The sequence below is a fragment of the Gracilinanus agilis genome, chromosome 4 (genome assembly GCF_016433145.1).
Source record: "Gracilinanus agilis isolate LMUSP501 chromosome 4, AgileGrace, whole genome shotgun sequence".
In the NCBI taxonomy this organism is placed as follows: Eukaryota; Metazoa; Chordata; class Mammalia; order Didelphimorphia; family Didelphidae; genus Gracilinanus; species Gracilinanus agilis.
In genome coordinates, this window is record NC_058133.1 from 2303736 (window position 1) to 2322902 (window position 19167).

Here is a 19167-nt window from a genome sequence, read left to right on the forward strand (position 1 = left end):
ATATCAAGGCAAATGATAGAAAAAAAAATGTGAAGGCAGCCACGTTAGCAGAACCAAATAAGAGAGCACAAGAGCATTAAGTGATGTAAAATGGATAATATGCATAACATCAAATTAAAAAGATTTTCCACAAATGAAACCAATGGATCCAAGTTTAGAAGGAAAGCAGGAAAACTGGAGGGAAAAGTTTGATAGCAAATTTCTCTGATAAAGGGTTCATTTCTCAAATACTTAGAGATATGTCAAATTATAATAACATGTCATTCCCCATCTGATAATGGTCAAAGAATAGGAAGGCATTTTTGAAGGAGAAATAAAACTCTTGCAATATGAAAAATTCTCTAAATATTGCCTAGAGAGAGACAAACTAAAACAACTCATTAGTACCACTCCATGCCCATCTGATTGTCTTATATAACAGAAAAGGAAAACGACAAATGTTGGAAGGGATGAGAGAAAACATAGATAACACCAATCAGCTGTTGAGGGAGTTGTGAATTGATACAACTATTCTGGAGTGCAATTTGGAACCATGACGAAAGGGCTATAAAACTGTGCCTATCCTCCCCCCAGCAATACCACTATTGGGTCTGAATCCCAAAGAGGTCAAAGAAAAAGGGAAAGGACTTAAGTGTAGAAATCGCACTGACACCAGTTCTTTTTGTGGTAACAAAGAATTGGAAATTGAGAAGATGTTTATCAGCTGGGGAATGGCTGAACGAGTTGTGGTATGTCATCGTGATCATTTCCTATTCTGCTGTAAGAAATGGTGAATTAATGCTTTCAGAAAAACCTGGGAAGATTTATATGAATTGATACAAAGTGAAATGAACAGAACCAGAGCACTGTACACAGAAATGTTGTCCAATGACCAACTGTGACTAACTTGGCTAATCTCAGTAATGCAACGATCCCAGACAATTCTGAAGTGCTTATTATGACAAAAGCTCTCCATCTTCAGAGAAAGAACTGATGGAGTCTGAATGCAGATTGAAGCATACTTAAAGACAACGACTTTATTTTTTTCTTTGTTTTTTCTTTTGCAAAATGGCTAATATGGAGATGTTTTGACTGATTATTCACATAGAACTAGTATCAAATTGCTTGCCTTCTCAAGAATGGGGATGGAATAGGATGGAGGGAGAGCATTTGGTATTCAAAAATTATTTTTACATGTTAAATAAATAAAAATTTTTAATGTTAAAATATTTGATTATATATAATTATAAAATAAAATAAAAATTAATTGACCAAAAATAGGTAAAGAAAGGAGTCCTATCAAATTCCTCCTATGTCACAAGTATCGTGCCAGTGTAAACCAGGGACAATCAAAAGAAAGAAAGAAAGCTATAGACTAATTTCCCTAACAAACACTGATTCAAAAAATTTAAATAAAATACTAGCAAAGAGATAAATATATCACAAATATCATAAGTTATGTCCAGATTGGATATATACCAGGAATGCAGGTCTGGTTTAATATTAGAAAAAAACTATAAGCCCAATGGACCATATTAATAAAAAAAATCATGTTATTTTTCACTAGAGAAAGAAAAAAGCTTTTGACAAAATGCAATAGCCATTCCTATTTAAAAAAAATAATGAAAAGCACAGGAATAACCAGCTTTCTTTAAAATGATCAGTAGTGAAACCCACTGCATGTCTGCAATGGTGACAGTCTGGAAGCTTTTCTGGTAAGATCTGGGTGCCCATTTTCACTGTTTCTGTTTCTTGGTATACTAGAAATCTGCTAGCGCTAGAACTAAAGCAAGAAAAAAAAAAGAATGAAAATAAGCAAAGAGGAAACCAAACTGCCACTCCTTACAGATGATAGATGGTTTACTAAGAGAACCCCAGAGAACAAACTAAAACTCTACTCAAAATAATGAACAACTTCTGAAGAATTGCAGGATATAAAAGAAAGACAGGAATCAACATTTCTGTATATTAGCAATAAAACCCAGCAGGAAGACATAGAAATAGAGATTCCATTTAGAATAACCATGAAAAAAAAATAAGCTATTTAGGCACCTCCCTGTCTCACCTCCCATACAGGATCTTTATGAATATAATTACAAAATACTCTTTCAATAAGTAAAGCCAGATCTAAACTATTGGAGAAACGGGAATTGTAAGTTCAGGGTGAGACGATCTGCTAAAACTGGCAATACTGCCTGAATTAATTACTTCTTCAGTGCCACATCCATCAGACTATCAAAGGACTACCATGTGGTGGTGGTTGTTCCATTGTATGTGACCCTTCATGAACCCATTTGGAGGTTTCTCAGCAATAATATAGGAGTGGTTTACCATTTCCTTCTCTAGCTCATTTTGCAGATAAAGAAACTGAGGCAAACAAGGTTATGTAATTCCAGGGTCATAGAGCTGGTAAGTGTCTGAGACCAGATTTGGACTCGGTTCTTCCTGATTCCAGGCCCAGTGCTCTATCCACTATGCCGTCAGCTGTCCCCAAAAGAATAAAACATATTTGGAGTGAAGAAAAGGGCAGCGATATCAATGGGACCAATAACAGTGGAATAAAAACAACCAGAAAGGAAAGGAATCTCACGATCTCATTTCAAACTGTATTACGAAGCCATAATTATAAAAATTTGGTACTGGTTAAGAAATGGGAGCATTGATTGGTGGAATGGATGGCGTATGTGGCTTACAGAAGCCAATGAACATGGCCAGCTAGTTTTTGACAAACTCACAACTTTTGGAGCAAGAACTCGTTATGTAACAAAAACTGCTGGGAAAAACGGGAAAGAAGTCTGGCAGAAAGTTGGTCTAGAATAAATTTCAGACTATGCACAAAGGTAAACTGCAAATGGTGTATGATTGTGGCATAAAGGGTAACATAAGCAAACTAGAGGAGCATGGAAATCAATCTGTGGTTTCGAGAGAGTTCACGACTAAACAAAATACTGAGAAGTTCACAGGAAGTAAAAGGAACAATTCTGTTTCCCAAAAATTAAAAAAAAAAAGCTTTTACACAAACAAAATCAATGAAATGAAACAGAGTAGGAACATGGGTGGGGTCAAGTCTTTGCAGCATATTTCTTTGATTAATGTTTAATTTCTAAAATGTCTGAGGAACAGAGTCAGATTTTTAAGAAAAAATGATTAATTCCCCATTTGGTAAATGGTCCAAAAATAGATATTTTTTAGAAGAAGAAATGCAAACAATCACAGTCACAGGAGAAAAATTACTCCAAATCACTGATATTTAGAGAAATGCAAATTAAAAGAATTCTAATGTGCCACCTCACATCAGATTGGCTAAGTTGCTAAAGAAAATCTGGCGAAAATAAGTACTTTATTGCACTGACTTGTGGAATTTGAACTGGTCCAACCACTCTGGAAAGTAACTTGGAACTTTATTCAAAAGTTATTAAACGATGCATTCCTCTTTGACCCAGTGATACTGCCTCTAGGTACGTTTCCCAAAGAAAAACAGACGAGTGTGTACCAAAAAATGAATACAGCTCTTTTTGTAGAATTGGAAACTGAGGGCTGCCATCTATTGGGGAATGGCTGAATAAATTATGATATAGGAATGTGATACAATACTATTGTGCTTGAAGGAATAGTGGAGGTAACGGCTTTAGAAAAATCTGGGAAAACTTATGCAGAATGCAATGAGCTAAACCTGGGAAACAGTTTATAAAATAACAGTAATGATAGTATGGTAAAGACAACTTTGAAAGTCTTGGGAATTCTGATGAACACAATGACAAACTGTATTTCCAGAGAACTCATGATGAAGCATACTACCTACCTCCAGAGAGAGAGGTGAGGAATTCTGTGCAAATGGAGGCATCTCCTCTTTTTCCTCTTCTCTTCTCTTCTCTTCTCTTCTCTTCTCTTCTCTTCTCTTCTCTTCTCTTCTCTTCTCTTCTCTTCTCTTCTCTTCTCTTCTCTTCTCTTCTCTCCCCTCCTCCTCCTCTCCCCTCCCCTCCACCTCCTCTCCCCTCCTTCTCCCCTCCTTCTCCCCTCCCCTCCCCTCCTCTCCCTTTCCCTCCGCTCTCCCTCCTTTCCTCTCCTCTCCCCTCCCCTCTTCTTCTCTCTTCTCCTCTCCTCTCCTTTCCTGTCTTTTCTTGGCATGGCTAAAGCAGGAATTTATTTTATTTGACTCTACATATTTGTAACAGATTTGCTTTTCTTGTCATTTCAGGTGGTGGGAGAAGGGGAAGGAGAGAATTTTAAATTGGAAATTAAAATAAAATTGGGTTTATAAAAAGAAGTAAATACCAGGAAAGGCATCTTCTAGGAGGTGCCAGAAAGATGGGCAGGGAATCTGCTCCAGACGTTGGAGGCAATGTGACTCCAGAAAGTATAACCTTTAAGTACGATGGAAATTGCCCAGAGCTGATTATATCTTTTTCATTTGTGATGAGTGCCATTTGACCTAGGAGGACTCCAGGGAAGCAGGACCGGTCCCTGGGCTCCCCAGCTCTTGGGTGAACCTGTCATGCCCCATTTCATATCTCAGAGTCAGGATGAGGAAGTTGGGTCCCAGGGTGGCCGTGATGCTGAAGTGCATGGGTTGTCTTCACTGATAGGAATGCATTGTAGCCGGGAGAACGCTGGATGTGGCTTCTCTCAGCTTCCTCCTTTTCTCCCTTTCAGGGGTCTCTTCCTGGCAATGATCGGCAGCTGGCTTTTCCTGTTGTTCCTGAGATTCTGCGCCAGCTTCATATTGTGGATCTTTGTGGTCGGTGTTGTCGGCATCATAGCATATGGTAGGTAGCACATGGTAGGTCCACTCCTAAAGCAAGGCTCAGGTTGTGGGATCCGGGGTCCATCGAGAGATTTCAGGAGGGCCCTGGGATTGGATAGGAAAACAACCCCATCTCTTTTTGACTCCCCCTTGACTCCCTCTGTACTTGGCTGTACTTTCTTGTAGCATTTAAAGGGTCCTGGGGGGCCCCCAGATAGCCAGAGGGCTCCAGGACGTGGAGAGGTTCAGAACTCCTCCTCTTTTCCCTGCGCTTGCCAGTGTCATTTAGCACGCAGCAAAGCTGGTGGTGGCATGGCGTGTTATTCTTCACCTGGAAAGCATAGTCCCAAAGGGGGGCAAGTGAGAAGAAACTCCGCTCATTTGTTTACAGATTCTTCAGTCAGGATCCACAAAACATATCACAATTCCCAACTATTTCCTAATCCACATAGTAGGGAGTTTGAAGACCACAGACTCCCCTTGGCTAGCCTGAGTCAGATTGACCCAATCAAGAAATCAAGGAGCAAGCATTTCTGAAGCATTTCTTATGGTTCAGACCAGGGGCTAGTCATTGCTTTTATTGACTGACTAGCCAGCTAAGCCCTAGGGATACGGAGCTAAAAAAGAAATGCTCCCTGTCCTCAAGGAAGTTACGTCTTTTCCAGGGAGAGAACATGGATTTAAATAAGTAGATACCAAAAAATACAAAGTAATCTTCCAAGGGGATGAGAGAGCAATTATTAAGTACCTACTGGTACAAGGCTTCTCTCTCCAGTCACCATACTTCTACAACTGAATTGGTCATAAAATGATGCTTGTTGGGTGCTTTTCATACTGACCCATGCCATGCAGATTTCAGTTTGGCCCAGCTGTTCTGTCTTTCCACTTCCTCCTCCCACCTGGAAAAGGAGATTCTATTAGTCTACACCAGTGATTTCCAAAGTGGGTGCTACCGCCCCCTGGTGGGTACTGCAGCGATCCAAGAAGGCGGTGATGGCCACAGGTGCATTTATCTTTCCTATTAATTGCTACTAAAATTTAAAAAAATTCATTTCCAGGGGGCTAAGTCATACTTTTTCTGGAAAGGGGGCGGGAGGCCAAAAAAGTTTGGGAATCACTGGTCTACACTCAATCAAGGCTTGCCAAGCTCATTGCTGCTAGAGAATGTCTGCTGACGAACCAGAACTCCAAACCACTTGCTCACTAAGATAATTAGACCCTTTTGGAATGGGTTCGGCTTTCTCTTTAACTTGCAATAGACCACAGAAAAAGTCCAAAGCCCCCAATCTGTGGGGAAGACGCATTTGGCCATGTTTCTACTACAAAGCGACAAGCAGGAGACAATCCTCCAACCTCCTTTTCTTCTCACTTTCTGTGATGAAATTTCAAAAGTACATTATTCTAGAGACGGGAGGTCCTAGGTTCAAATCCGGCCTCAGACACTTCCCAGCTGTGTGACCCTGGGCAAGTCACTTGACCCCCATTGCCTACCCTTACCACTCTTCCCACCTATAAGTCAATACACAGAAGTTAAGGGTTTAAAATAAAAAAAAATTTAAATTAAAAAAAATACATTATTAATGTTTGGACCATAATCAAGCAGTGATGGCGGACAGGACTATGCTGGACAAATTTCCATTGGGTAGAAATAGCTACTGAAAATGTCCACGAGCATGGGGCCTCTTGGCTTTAAGTAAAGTCTCTAATAGAGAAATAAAAATTGCCCCCATGGAGGAATCCATCTTGTAGCACACTTAATAAGAATCACATTCCCTTTTTAGTGTTCCAGAAAATCCTTAGCTTATTGGCTCTAATTCTTTTTTTGAAGGAATAGGGTACTGTTACTTGGAGTATCAACGTCTTCAGTCACATCCTGGAGCCGAAGTCACTATCTTGGACCTCGGTATCCAGTCTGACTTGAGAATCTACTTGAAGTTGACACAAACCTGGCTCCTATTTAGTAAGTGACTTTTAATATTTTGTTCAAAATGACAATAAATCGTGTGTCAAATTGTGCTGTAAGCTGCCTGAGGGAATAAGACAAGAGAATAATGCCCTGGGCAAGGACACTGGACAAGGATGACATGCAATGTTGGCAACCAGTGTGACCCCAACCTCCTTAAATGCTTCCAAATTCTTTGGGGGGCATCTTTGACAAAGTCTTCAGGTTTGTATTAGTTAGAGATCAAAAAGTCCCAAGAATGTCAGCCTTGTGGGTGTTTGGCTGCCTCGTCTATAAAATGAGGGGGCAAAACACCACGTTCTCTCTGCGATCCCATTGTTATAAACACTTTCTCTCTCCTTCACCCCATCTAGTCTCACCCGTTCTTCTTCAAGCTCACTCCACCCAGACTTCCATCCATGTGGGGTTCTCCACGTGTAGAACTCACCCTGTGCATCCAAATGAGCATTTGCACCACAATTTTTAGTCTTAGAACAAGAGTTCTTAACCTAAGCTCTATGACTAGAAACCATACATGTATGTATGTATCTATACACCTATATACATATACGCATGAATACACATAGTTTATGTTGTATATAATTCTAGAGAAGGAGATGATTTCAAAACAATTGACTTCCATTTGAATGTTATGTCTTATTTTATGCACTTAAAAGCTTTATTCCAAGAAGGGGTCCATAGGCTTAGGAAACTGTCACAGGGTTCTTTGAAACAGAAAAGGTAATGAACTTCTCACTTAAGAACTCCCTAGGATACAGGGAAACAGTGATTCATCCAAGGTCACCCAGCTAATATGGATCAGAAACACCACTTCAACTCAAGTTTGTTTCTTCCTTTTTGAGGCCAGCTGTCTTTCTAGTACCCCATGATGTGTCTGCTTTTAACTGTTAACTGGATTAATTATGGAGAAAATCCTGAAAAAAATATTTATGTAGTTTGATAAAGGAAGTACAAAAAATACTGAAGAAAATATCTTCTTAAAAAGCAGAATTAACCAAATGGAAAAAAGAGGTACAAAAATTTACTAAGGAAAAGAACTCTCAGTAGATTTGGCCAAATGGAAAAGGAAGTACAAAAGATAACTGAAGAAAATAATTCCTTAAAAAATTAGAATTGGGCTAAGGGCTCCACAAGACATTGAGAAACAATAAAATAAAATCAAAAGAATGAAAAATAGAGAACAATATAAAATATCTCATTGGAAAAACAAATGAGCTGGAAAATAGATTGAGGTGAGAGAAAACTTAACAATTATTGTACTACCTGAAAGCCATAATCCAAAACAGAGCCGGAGATATCATCTTTCAAAAAATTATAAAGAAAAATTTCCCTGATATCCTAGAAAAAAGGGTAAAATAGAAATTGAAAGAATTCATCAATCATATCCTGAAAGAGGTTCCAAAATGAAAACTTCCAGGATTATTATAGAAAAAGTTCAGAGCTCCCAGGTCAAGGAGAAAATATTGTAAGCATCCAGAAAGAAATAAGTCAAATGCCATGGAGCAACACTCAGAATGACACACAACTTAGTAGTTTCTATATTAAAGGTTCATAAGGTTTGGAATAAGACATCTTAGAGGGCAAAGTAGCTAGGATTACTACTAAGAAAATAATTTATCTAGCAAAACTGAGTATTATCCTTCTGGGGGAAAGGGATATTCAATGAAATAGAGAACTTTCCAGAATTCCTGATGAAAAGATCAGAGCTAGGTAGAAAATTTGATTTTCAAAATACAAGTCACATGAGAAATAAAAAAAGTTAAATAGTAAAGAGAAATTATAAGAGATTTAATAAAAGTAAACTGTCACATTCCTACATGGGAAGATGATAATTGTAACTAACTCCCCAGAACTTTATCATTATTAAGGCAGTTAGGAGTATAGAGAGACAGAGGGCATGGATATGACTTGAATATGATAGGATCAAATTAAGGGGTGACAAAGAGGCATACATTGGGAGTAAGGGGAATGAGAGGTAGAATAGAGGTAAATTTTCTCATGCAAAAGAGATGGGGGGCAGCTGGGTAGCTCAGTGGATTGAGAGCTAAGCCTAGAGACGAGAGGTCCACTGATTTGTACTGCTTTGACAGTATCCCATAGATGTTGATATATTGTCTCCTCATTGTCATTCTCTGTAATGAAGTCTGTAATTGTTTCTGTGGTTTCTTTTTTGACCCACCAGTTTTGAAGAATAAGATCATTTAGTTTCCAATTAATTTTAAATTTACCTTGCCACAGACACTTGTTAATTATCATTTTATCACGTTATGATCTGAAAACACTGCATTTATTATTTCTGCTTCTCTGAATTTGTTTGCCATATTTCTATGCCATAGTACATGGTCAATCTTTGTATATGTGTCATGTACTGCTGAGAAGAAGGTATATTCCTTTTTATCCCTGTTCAGTTTTCTCCAGATATCTATTAACTCTAATTTTTCTAGCATTTCATTCACTTCCCTTACTTCTTTCTTATTTATTTTTCAGTTCAATTTATATAGTTCTAAAAGGGGAAGGTTGAGATCAATGTGGAACATTTGGGTCACTAATGCTCTACTGGTAGAATTGTGGACTGATCCAACTATTCTGGGGAGGAATTTTGAACTATGTCCAAAGGGCTCTAAACATTCACATACCCCTTGACTTTGCAGTACCACTACTAGGCATATACCCCAAAGACATCAAAGAAAAAGGAAAAGGATTTATAAGTACAAAAATAGTCATAGCAGTTCTTTTTGTGGTGGCAAAGAATTGAAATATTGAGGTGATACCCATCAATTGGGGAATGACTGAACAAGTTGTGGTATATGAATGTGATGGAATACTATTGTGCTATAATAAGTGATAAGCAGGATGGTTGCAGAAAAACCTGGAAAGACTTATAGGAACTGATGCAAAATGAAGCAAGAACTGGTAGAACCCTATACACAGTAACAGCAATATGATATGATGATCATCTGTGAATGACTTAGCTATTCTCAGCAATGCAATGTTCCAAGACAGTCCCAAGGACTAATGATGAAAAAATGCTATTCACCTTCAAAGAAAGAAATGAAGGAATCTGAATGCAGATCAAAGCTTCATTTTTTAAAATCATTTTTGTCTGTTTTCTTACACAGCATGATTAATATGAAAATATGTTTTGCATAACTCACATGTATAACCTATATCAAATTGCTTAAGAAGTGGGAAAGGAAGGAGAGAATTTGGAAAACAAAAATTTTTTAAAAGAATGTTTAAAATTGCTTTTACATGTAATTGGACAAAATAAAGTGCTATTAGAAAGTTAAATAGTTTAAAGTGATAACATATGACAATAATATATAAAATCATCCTTTTTGAAGTATTTTGCAGTTAATAGTTATATTTTTAAAACAAACTATTTGTACATATGCTCAATTAAAATTTTTTAGAAGTAGATTCACCAGTATCATCAAACTTTATGTGACATCACAAAAAAATTTCTGTTTCTTACATTAGTCCACCTTTTAAAGGCAGTTAATATCAAATATTTGTTTATTAAGATGAAATGGTTATGTCATCAGTAGGGTGAAGGACTCTGTGAGAAATGCCTACATTATAAGCACTCTTGTTTCATCAAGTATAGGAGTACAAGTCATTTCCATCAAGAAGAGTCTCATTAACCTAGTGCCAAAGACATTGTCATGGCATTGCATTCAATTGCAGAAAGATCTGGCAAATGCCATTTCTATATAGGTGCTAGGATGTAGAGCTGTGGTTCCATTGGTATAAGGACTCTCAGGTGAAAAAAGCATATTCTCTACAGTGGGAATAGGTGCCTTCTCTGTGGCTGAGAATTTTAGAGTTGCCTAGAACACCAAGAGGTTCAATGATTTGTCCAGCTCGCATAGTCAGTATATCGGAGGCAGGATTTGATCCCAGGTCTTCCTTACTTTGAAGCCAGCTCCCTATCCATAACTGCATGTAGCCTCTCTTTTTATCTGTTGATGAGAAACTTATTATAACACTTTTATATTATAATAAGAAAAACAATAGTCCAGAGCAGAGAACATTGGAAGAATAGTTGGGAGACATGGGTTCTCATCCTAGATTTCTAAAAAGCTGGCTCTGTGACCTTGCACAAGTCATATATTATCTCTAGGTCTCAGTTTCTTTGGTTTAAAATGGAAAATGATCTCAAAATCTCCTCCTAGCTCAAAACCTCTGACTTATAGTAAAACTTGAGGAGGAGGGGCAACTTTTAATGTTCAGTAGATGACCACCCATGGGGATAGAAGTTTTAATATTCAGTGAGCTGTTTATCATTTATGCAGAGCCAGAAGATAAAGTGATTCGGACAGGTCTCATTTCCTTGAGCTAAAAGATCATCTTGTCCCAACATCAGCCACTGGTGATTTCAGCCTAGCATTTGCTACCTTTTAATTTGGCCATATTAAACTCTCTCATTTATACTAATTTCTATGTTTTAAGGGTATAAATTTTCATGAAATTAAAAATATGTACTTAACCAGAAGAAGACAATTGTGAAAATAACTTTTGAGTCACTGGAGGGAGATGATTCATTATCAAAGCCTCATTCCATACGCAGCATAACATTCCCATGACGTTGGGATATTAACCAAAAGGCGAGATAATATTAGGAAAAAAAGAGGAAATGGGCAAGAATAGTAATCCTAAGTGGTTTGTAGCACTCATTCTCCTTCCCTTCCTGCCCCTTACCATTCTGTTAGGTCTAGAGACCAGAAACATCCAAGCTATGAATCAGTCCATGCTTTGGTACTTCTTAGTGGTTTGAACTTGAATGAATTTTGGAGGCTCAGTTGCTTCCTTTATAAAATGGGAATGATAATTCTTTCATTTAATGATAATTCTATTAATTTAATCAAGTTGCTATAAGGTCCAAGCCTTGGAAATCCCCAAATCATATGGAGATGGGCAGGTTTTTGCATGGACCTCTTCTCTTGGGTATCTTTATGTGGCTATGTAAATAGTGGCTATGTAAAAGACTGACATCTTCAAGTTGTTCACAAATGCTAGGTGGTCCAGCCCCCACCCATTTCCTAAGTACCTCTCACGTGCCAGGCTTTGTGCAAAGTACTGGAATGAAAAGAAAAGAAAAGAAAAGAAAAGTCCTCCCTCCAAGAAGTCTACAGTCTCATGGTTCCCAGATATTCTTAGTAACCTTGTTCCTATGGATCAATGAGTCAACATCTAATACGCCTTAAACAAGATGCTGTGTAAGGTGTTCTGTAACTCTTCAAATGACACAAAATGTGGCATTATTAAATGCTCCCTCTAGCTATCAACAAATATGATGTCTAAGTAGCTTGGTGCACTGGAGTTGGAGTCAGGAAGTCGCTAATATGAATCCTTCCTCTAGTGCTTATCTAGCTATGTGATGGAGAAGGCACCAAAGCCCCCTCAGTCTCAGGTTCCTCATCTATAACATGGGACTAGTATCAAACCTGTATCACAGTGTTAGCGTCAGGTCTGAGAAAGAGAAATAAAGCCTTTTGTAAACATTAAAGAGCCAATAAATGCTATATTTTTATACTACTATTATTATTTTTATATTCTAGGCCAGGCACTCTGATAAATGCTAGAAATATGAAGATATGTCACAAGTCCTCGCCCTCCAAGAGCTCATATTCTTTGGTGGGCAGGGTGGGGGGTTGGAGGGGTGACAAGAGTCTCCATCAAATCCTTATGCCGATAGAATAACCAAATGACTAAGAAGCCAACTTTAGTCTTCGAAGGAACTGGGAAAAGTTTTACCTCTGCCACATTAGCTGTGTGACCCTGGGCAACTCACCTTACTTCTGTGAGGCCTAAGTAACTTTCCTAGACTAGAGGTTTCCAATGAGTACCTTGGTAGAAGGGGTTTCCACACTAAAGTCACCACAGGCCTTGAGCCCTTAGAAATGTTCCTTCAAATAATAGTTTATTTTTCAATGTTTGAAGAGAAGAATGGAGAGCTTCCATTCCTGGAGATCTCTGCAGAATCTGGCTGGCTGGCTGGCTAGATATGGGGGCTCTACACTTTCTTGGCCTTGAATATAGCCTGTGGAGATGTGCTTTTCCCAGAAGCAAAGTCTATGCCTGAGCTGAGGTCAATGGGGAGCAGCCCCAGCAGGCCATGGGCTTGCGGGTCACAGCTTCAATTGTTCTTTTTTTCTAGTGATCTTGCTTTGCATTGTGGAAGTGCTGGTTCTCTTCTTGCTTTTGTTCCTGAGAAAGAGCTTCTGGATTGCTGTGGTATTGCTGAAGGAAGGGAGCAGGTAAGACCAAACAGAGGCGCTGTCCTTGGTACTGGCTGTGATTTGGTTGAATGATCTGCCATAGCCCAAGGAGACCCTTTGTGGGGCAGGGCTTAGATGAGAACTTAGAGTAACTCATCTGGTTGGAGGCTGGTAGAATAAGGTGATAACTAGTGGGGATGGGGGTGGAGAGGTGTAGCCCTTCTCAGTCAGAAAGATCTGAAACCAAGCCCTGCCTCAGAGATGTGTGGACTGGGTGACTCTGGTCAAGTCATTTAACCTCTTGCTATCTCCAGAGATTCTCCAAGTAGCAAAACAAGCAACATTCTGCATTGGAAATAAGAATAACAAGGATATTTAAAAAATCATTAATGTGCTTCAGAAAACAAAAAAGCGGGACCAAGCTTCAAGGGAAATTGTCTAGTCCAAGTCTAATCTAGACTATACTTATTACTTGCGTGACATTGGTCAAGTCACTTCATCTTCCTGGTCACTGGTTTTCACCGGGAAAAAAAAAGTTAGATTAGAAAACTGATGATTCCTTCGAACTCTTAAATCTTGTCACTACATTGAAGATAAGTCTACAGCTCCCTCCTCCTGCCAATAATGAACTCCCTTTGTCACAATTCCATTTTCAGAGAGCTCTGTCATCAGTTTCTTGTTGGGAGCCCCCCAAATATATCCACTGCTCCTGGGACTTCCTTCAGCAATGGAGAACAGCTTCTATTCTTCTACTGTAGCTTTTCAAATACTCATAGTTAGCAATCAGCTCCTCCCCACTTCCCCACCTCCACCAGATTTCTTCTCCTAGTCAATCACCCCCCAAACATTCCTCACCAACATAGTTCTGAGTTCCCTCCCTGCATTAATTGATTTTTTCTGGTTATGTTCCAGCTTGTCAGGGTTCTTTTTCTTAAATCCTTACCTTCTGTCTTAGAATCAATATTAAAATCGGTTCCAAGGCAGAAAGGTGATAAGGGCTAGGCAATGGGGGTTAAAGGACTTGCCCAGGGTCATATGGCTAGGAAATGTCTGAGGTCAGATTTGAACTCGGGACCTTCCATCTTCAATCCTGCACCCTTGTCAAAGTTCTTTTTAAAAAAGTAGTAGTCTGTATGTGGTCTGAGCAGTCAAATATGATGGGATGGCAATGTCTCTTCTCCTGGACATTGTACATTGATTGATAGAGCCCAATAACATATTAACCTTTTTGGATGCCATATCACACTGCTAGTGCGTAGTGCCTTTACAGTCCATTAGCTGCTCTCCACCTCTGGCTCCCTCATTCTTTATTTTCCAATTAAAGAAAACAAGTTCATACCATTTGTGGGAGACATATATGTATATATATATATATGTTTATGTGTGTATGTATGCTTATATATACTACATGTAGGTATAACATGTATATATGCTTATATATTTTATCCACATATGGTGCATATGTACATATATTTTATTCTATATATTCTATTATTACATATACTTACCCACTGTATATGGGTAATATATATATGTGTATATATACTTACCTATATATAGAGATGTTACCTACATAAAATGGGCTAGTGTAGGCAATAAGAGACTATAAATGAATATGGTGCATGTGAATATTTATATACCACCATTAGATTTCATCTTGTTAGAGTCAGTTTAGCCTGCTGGAATTTTCTTAGCTACCAACCACTGTCCAATGTAGTGGTCAGTCGCTCCCAGATTCACATGCACCCATATTTTATAAGTAGTTTACAAATGTAAATGGACAAATCGATTGATTAAGCAAATGTTCACAAGAGTAGCACCAGTGTCATTGGCCAAGGAGCAAAACAGGTGGCTGGCCATGGTGCTGAAACAACTTGGCCCTCAGGAGTTGAGGAAACAAACTGGCCATTGGGGTAGCAGTTATTTTAGAGGGCTGCTTGGTTGTGGGCAGATTCTGTTTGTTGGTTTGTTGACAGCTATTCTCCTTAGCTCTCTGAGACCGGAAGTGCAGAGTCCTTTCATAGGCCTGATCCCACAGTAACAAACATGACAAACATGGGAGTTTTACCCTTCTCTATTTCTGCTCTGGGCCAGGTCACCTCTCCTCCTCCCACCGGCTCAGGGATCATCATCATCATCATGCCCAAATCCCGGAGAATACCCAGTCGGCATAAGCTCACTCCAACTGAGAATTCCTGAGCTCAAGAGATCTGTCACCTGAGCCTTCCTGGTAGCTGGGATAAGAGGGATGTGCTGCCATGCCCAGCTAGTGATAGCAGCAGATAGGTGGCCATGTGAATGAAAGAGGCAGAGAGGCCAGAGTCGGTGGGATGGGGGCTAGTGCTCTTGGCTAACTGCTTTCCGATAGGACAGCTAAGGACCACTCAGTTCCAGCTGTCCATGTGCTGGCTCTCTGCCAGATTCATGACTCTGTACTCTCTCCTTCTTAGCTTCTTGGCATCCATCTCCACTTACTGGGAATGTATGCTGGGAGTTACTTTTTTAGCCATAGTTTATATGAATGCTTTACTTCTTGTCCAGTTCTCCAAATCTAAAGTCTTAAAGTCTCTAAACTCAGAAATGATGAGTTCGAGGTGTTGATGCCGTGGTCTGCTCTTCACTCCAGGACAGATGCCGTCAGGGTTTCCAGCCATTTGCCAGCTTTATTAGTCAATTGAGGGTTAGCCCGATTTAGAGTCACAGACATTAGAGGCCATGGTCAACTGAAGTGCCAACCAAATTCCAGGAAGAAATCCAGAATCAAATCTGAGCCATGATCTAAAAGTCAGAAACAGGGCCATAGAAGGTAACCCCATCAGCCTGATGGCCACAGGGCCGGTCTGGTACACAGGAAAACACACAGTGTTCAGGATGGAATGTATTCTTATGTCTTGGTGTCTCTTCCTTGTCTGGCAAGTTCTAGTCCCATGCTTGATAGGGTCAGAAAAGATGATAGGGAGAAAGGAGACATGAATAATTCTCACAGAATCTCCTGCATTCTGCTGAAGGCCAAAGCAAGGCTGTTTACGAGGGCAGAAGGCGGCTATCTGGGCATGAACTATGGCCCCTTGAATTGCTCGGGTTTCCTGAGGAGCCTTAAAAATGTTATGGGGAATGCTTTTACATAAACAATATTCTGTGGGAAAGAAATGCCTCCTAAATATGATGTAATGCTTAGCACTCTACTTTCTATAAAAATCTTTTTCTAATGTATAATAAATCAGAGCTATGTGAAGCTGCCCAGCCTGGCTCCAATTTACTGATTCATTCACTTCAGCATTCGGACCGTAACAAGCCCAGAGCTGGTACATGCTTGCTTTTACTATCATGCCTTTGTTCTTGGTGACCAACCAATTAGACCTCATGATTTTATCAAGGGTCTACTATGGCCCAAGAACAATCCTAAGAGCTTGAGACACAAGGCCAAAATAACCCCTACGTGTGTATGTGTGTGTATATCTCCCTGGAGTTAATCCTGAAAGACATGAGGACTGTGGGAGGCCACAAAAGGCTTCTTGCAGTAGGTGGGATCCTAGATGGCCTTGGCAGGAATCCAGGGAAACCAAGAAGGCCATTCCAAGAGCAGGAGATAGGCAGGAAGAAAGGCTCAGTGTAATAGAGAGGCTGGTGTGAAGGACAGCAAAGTACTCTGGGCTACTGGATCTCAGAATACGTGGAAAGACAAGAGAGAGCCAGGTTAGAAAGGCCTTAAAATGCCAAGCAGAGGCATTTCTTTGTGATCCTGAATGTCTGCCTCAGCTTTTGAGCTCTGCAATAAACTGGGGCTGGGACCAGGATAAGCCCAGCCACTTGTAGCCTGATAGCCTGGGAAGAACATCAGGTCTGTGACTCCTGCCTGAGATAGGACATTCTGAAGCCCTACCTTTATCTCAGTCAGTCAACAGTTATTAGATGCCTACTATATACCAGACACTGTGCTAATCTCATCAGATACAAAAAGGTGAAAGAGCTCACCTTCATGGATCTCTCACAATCTAATGGAGGAGTCAACATGGAAACAAATATGTACAAACTATATACATGATAAAGAACAGATAATTAACAAAGGGAAAATACTTGAATTAAGTGGGGTTAGGGAAGGCTTCCTGAAGGGGATATTTTAGTTGGGACTCAAAGGTCAATCAAAGTGAAAGAGGGAGGAGAGCATTCTAGGCGTGGAGGAATAGTCAGAGAAAAATGCCGAAAGCTGAAAGATGAAATATTTTATTTGTGGAAAAGAAAAGACAGAAGGCCAATGTCACTCAACTAAATTGTATGTGGTAGGCAGCAAAGTGTAAGAAGATTGGAAATGTAGGAAGGGATTAAGTCATGAAGGTCTTTGAATGCCAAACAGAATTTTTTATTTGCTCTTGGAGGCAATAGGGAGTCATTGGAGTTTATTGACTAGGGGTGGTGCTGACATGGTAAGACATGAGCTTTAGGACAATGGTTCACTGAAGGGTCGCGATGGATAAGAGGACAGAGTCGCTAGTGCAAGGGAGATGGTTGGGAAGCAAATTAAGGGGTCAAGGGATTGGAGGTCGCTATGTGGATGTAGAGTAGAGTTTTGTAAGGGAAGAGAGAGGGAGTGGTGAAAAGCCAATAGATCAGATCTCAGATAAAGGGATTCAGAAATTACTGAACATGGAAATGATACATTTGTGGGTGATCGAAAGAGCCACAGGTATGACCATCTTTGCGTATGGGGGGAGTGGGATGGAGAAGTAGCTTGAGGAGCTGAGAGGCTAGCATATTTGAGGGAGGTTCCGGACACATGAAGTGCTGCAAGTGTGGGGAGAGTAGAGTGAAAAAGATGAAAAGCATTTTGGGAAATAAGAACCAGAAGAGCATTAGCAAAGGGACTTGCATGTAGTAGGTGCTTAATAAAAGCTTGTGGAGGGATGGATTGAATACTGGCACTTGAAGAGGTCATAGGATGGAATTTCAGTTTCATTGCTGAAGCATGGCCACCAGATGTTGGGATCCAGCATCCTCCTTACCCTTTGCTAGTCATGCTGTCTTGAAGGATTTAGTTCCATTCTGGACAAAAACACATTTTAAGGACATTGAGTTGGAAGCATGATACAGTAGAGAGAACACTCTGGAGGTATGGAAACCAGGATCAGATTCTTCCTCTGATTTTGAACATTCTTGAGGCTTTGGGCGAGTCACAACTTCAGACTTCAGTGGCTTCATCTGTAAAACTAAGGGTTTATACCAGCTAGGCTCTCTTTAGTATTCCTCTAGGTCTCTGATCCTGAAAAGGGAAGAGGGTGACCAGAAAGGTGAATCACAGTACAGCATGAAGAACAGTGGGTTTGGAGTCAGATGTTCTGAGTTCAAATTCTGACTCTGCTTCCTACTTATGTGGCATTGGGTGAATGACTTCACCTTTCTTGACCTCAGTTTTCTGGTCTATAAACTAAGGAGGTCGAACTAGGCGACCCCTACGGTCCTTTTCAGGTCTCGTTCTCTGACATGATGTCTCGAGATCATGCCAGTAGTGGATTGTGAAGGGCTCGGGCACGTTCACTTTTAGCGTGCAGGGAGGGGAAATATATGAGGAGACAAGAGAGCTATGACTTGTCACTTATTAGGGCAGGACTAGATTCCATGACCGAAGCCTGCAGAGAGCTACGTCAGATTCTCTCCTACTTGGAGCTAGCAAGTTCTGGGATGGGCAGCCTCAGTTTGTATGCTGGCAGAGAAACATTCAATAGCGAGTCGGGCTGAATGCCCATCTGTTGGGTTGTTGTTTGAGTTGGGGGCCAGGCAGGTAGTTGCACTAGATGACCTCCAATGGGCCATTCCAGCTCTCAGTTGCCAGAATTCCTAACAGAGAGGGAGATCCTGCGACTAGAAGGCATCCGATCTTCAGGAGGGAGGAGGAGAGAAGCAGCCGAAGAAGATGGCAGATTTCGTATCTAAGAAACAGTCAGCAAAGAGTTAAGGCGTGATGGCGGTTTTTGAAACTGGCCAGCTGCAGAGCCCACAGTTAGACGGGAGCTCGAACAGTTTGGGGGGCATTTGGGGACTTGGGACTTTGGGGGCTTTGGAATTTCTGACTTTTCTCTGTTTTATTTCAGGATCATTGGACATATCCCACAATCCTTATTCTTCCCCTTAATCACATTCTTTTTAATTTGCATCTGCATTGGCTACTGGATCGTGATAGCGATGTATCCTTCCATCAGTGACATCTCCGAGCCTCACCTCAAAATAAAGCTCCCGAGTTGTCCATAAGTGCTCATGGCTTTGGA

At 40.2% G+C, this 19167-nt stretch overlaps 1 protein-coding gene across 1 annotated transcript in view; it reads left to right on the top strand.

The window, feature by feature from the left end:
• Nucleotides 1-19167, top strand: part of LOC123247846 (choline transporter-like protein 5) — a 99545-nt gene that overhangs the window by 33985 nt on the left and 46393 nt on the right. Inside the window, exons 8-10 of the mRNA XM_044676892.1 lie at nucleotides 4633-4745; nucleotides 6552-6683; nucleotides 12847-12946. Of these exons, the coding sequence (XP_044532827.1) occupies nucleotides 4633-4745; nucleotides 6552-6683; nucleotides 12847-12946 (345 nt within the window). The remainder of the gene's footprint in view (nucleotides 1-4632; nucleotides 4746-6551; nucleotides 6684-12846; nucleotides 12947-19167) is intronic.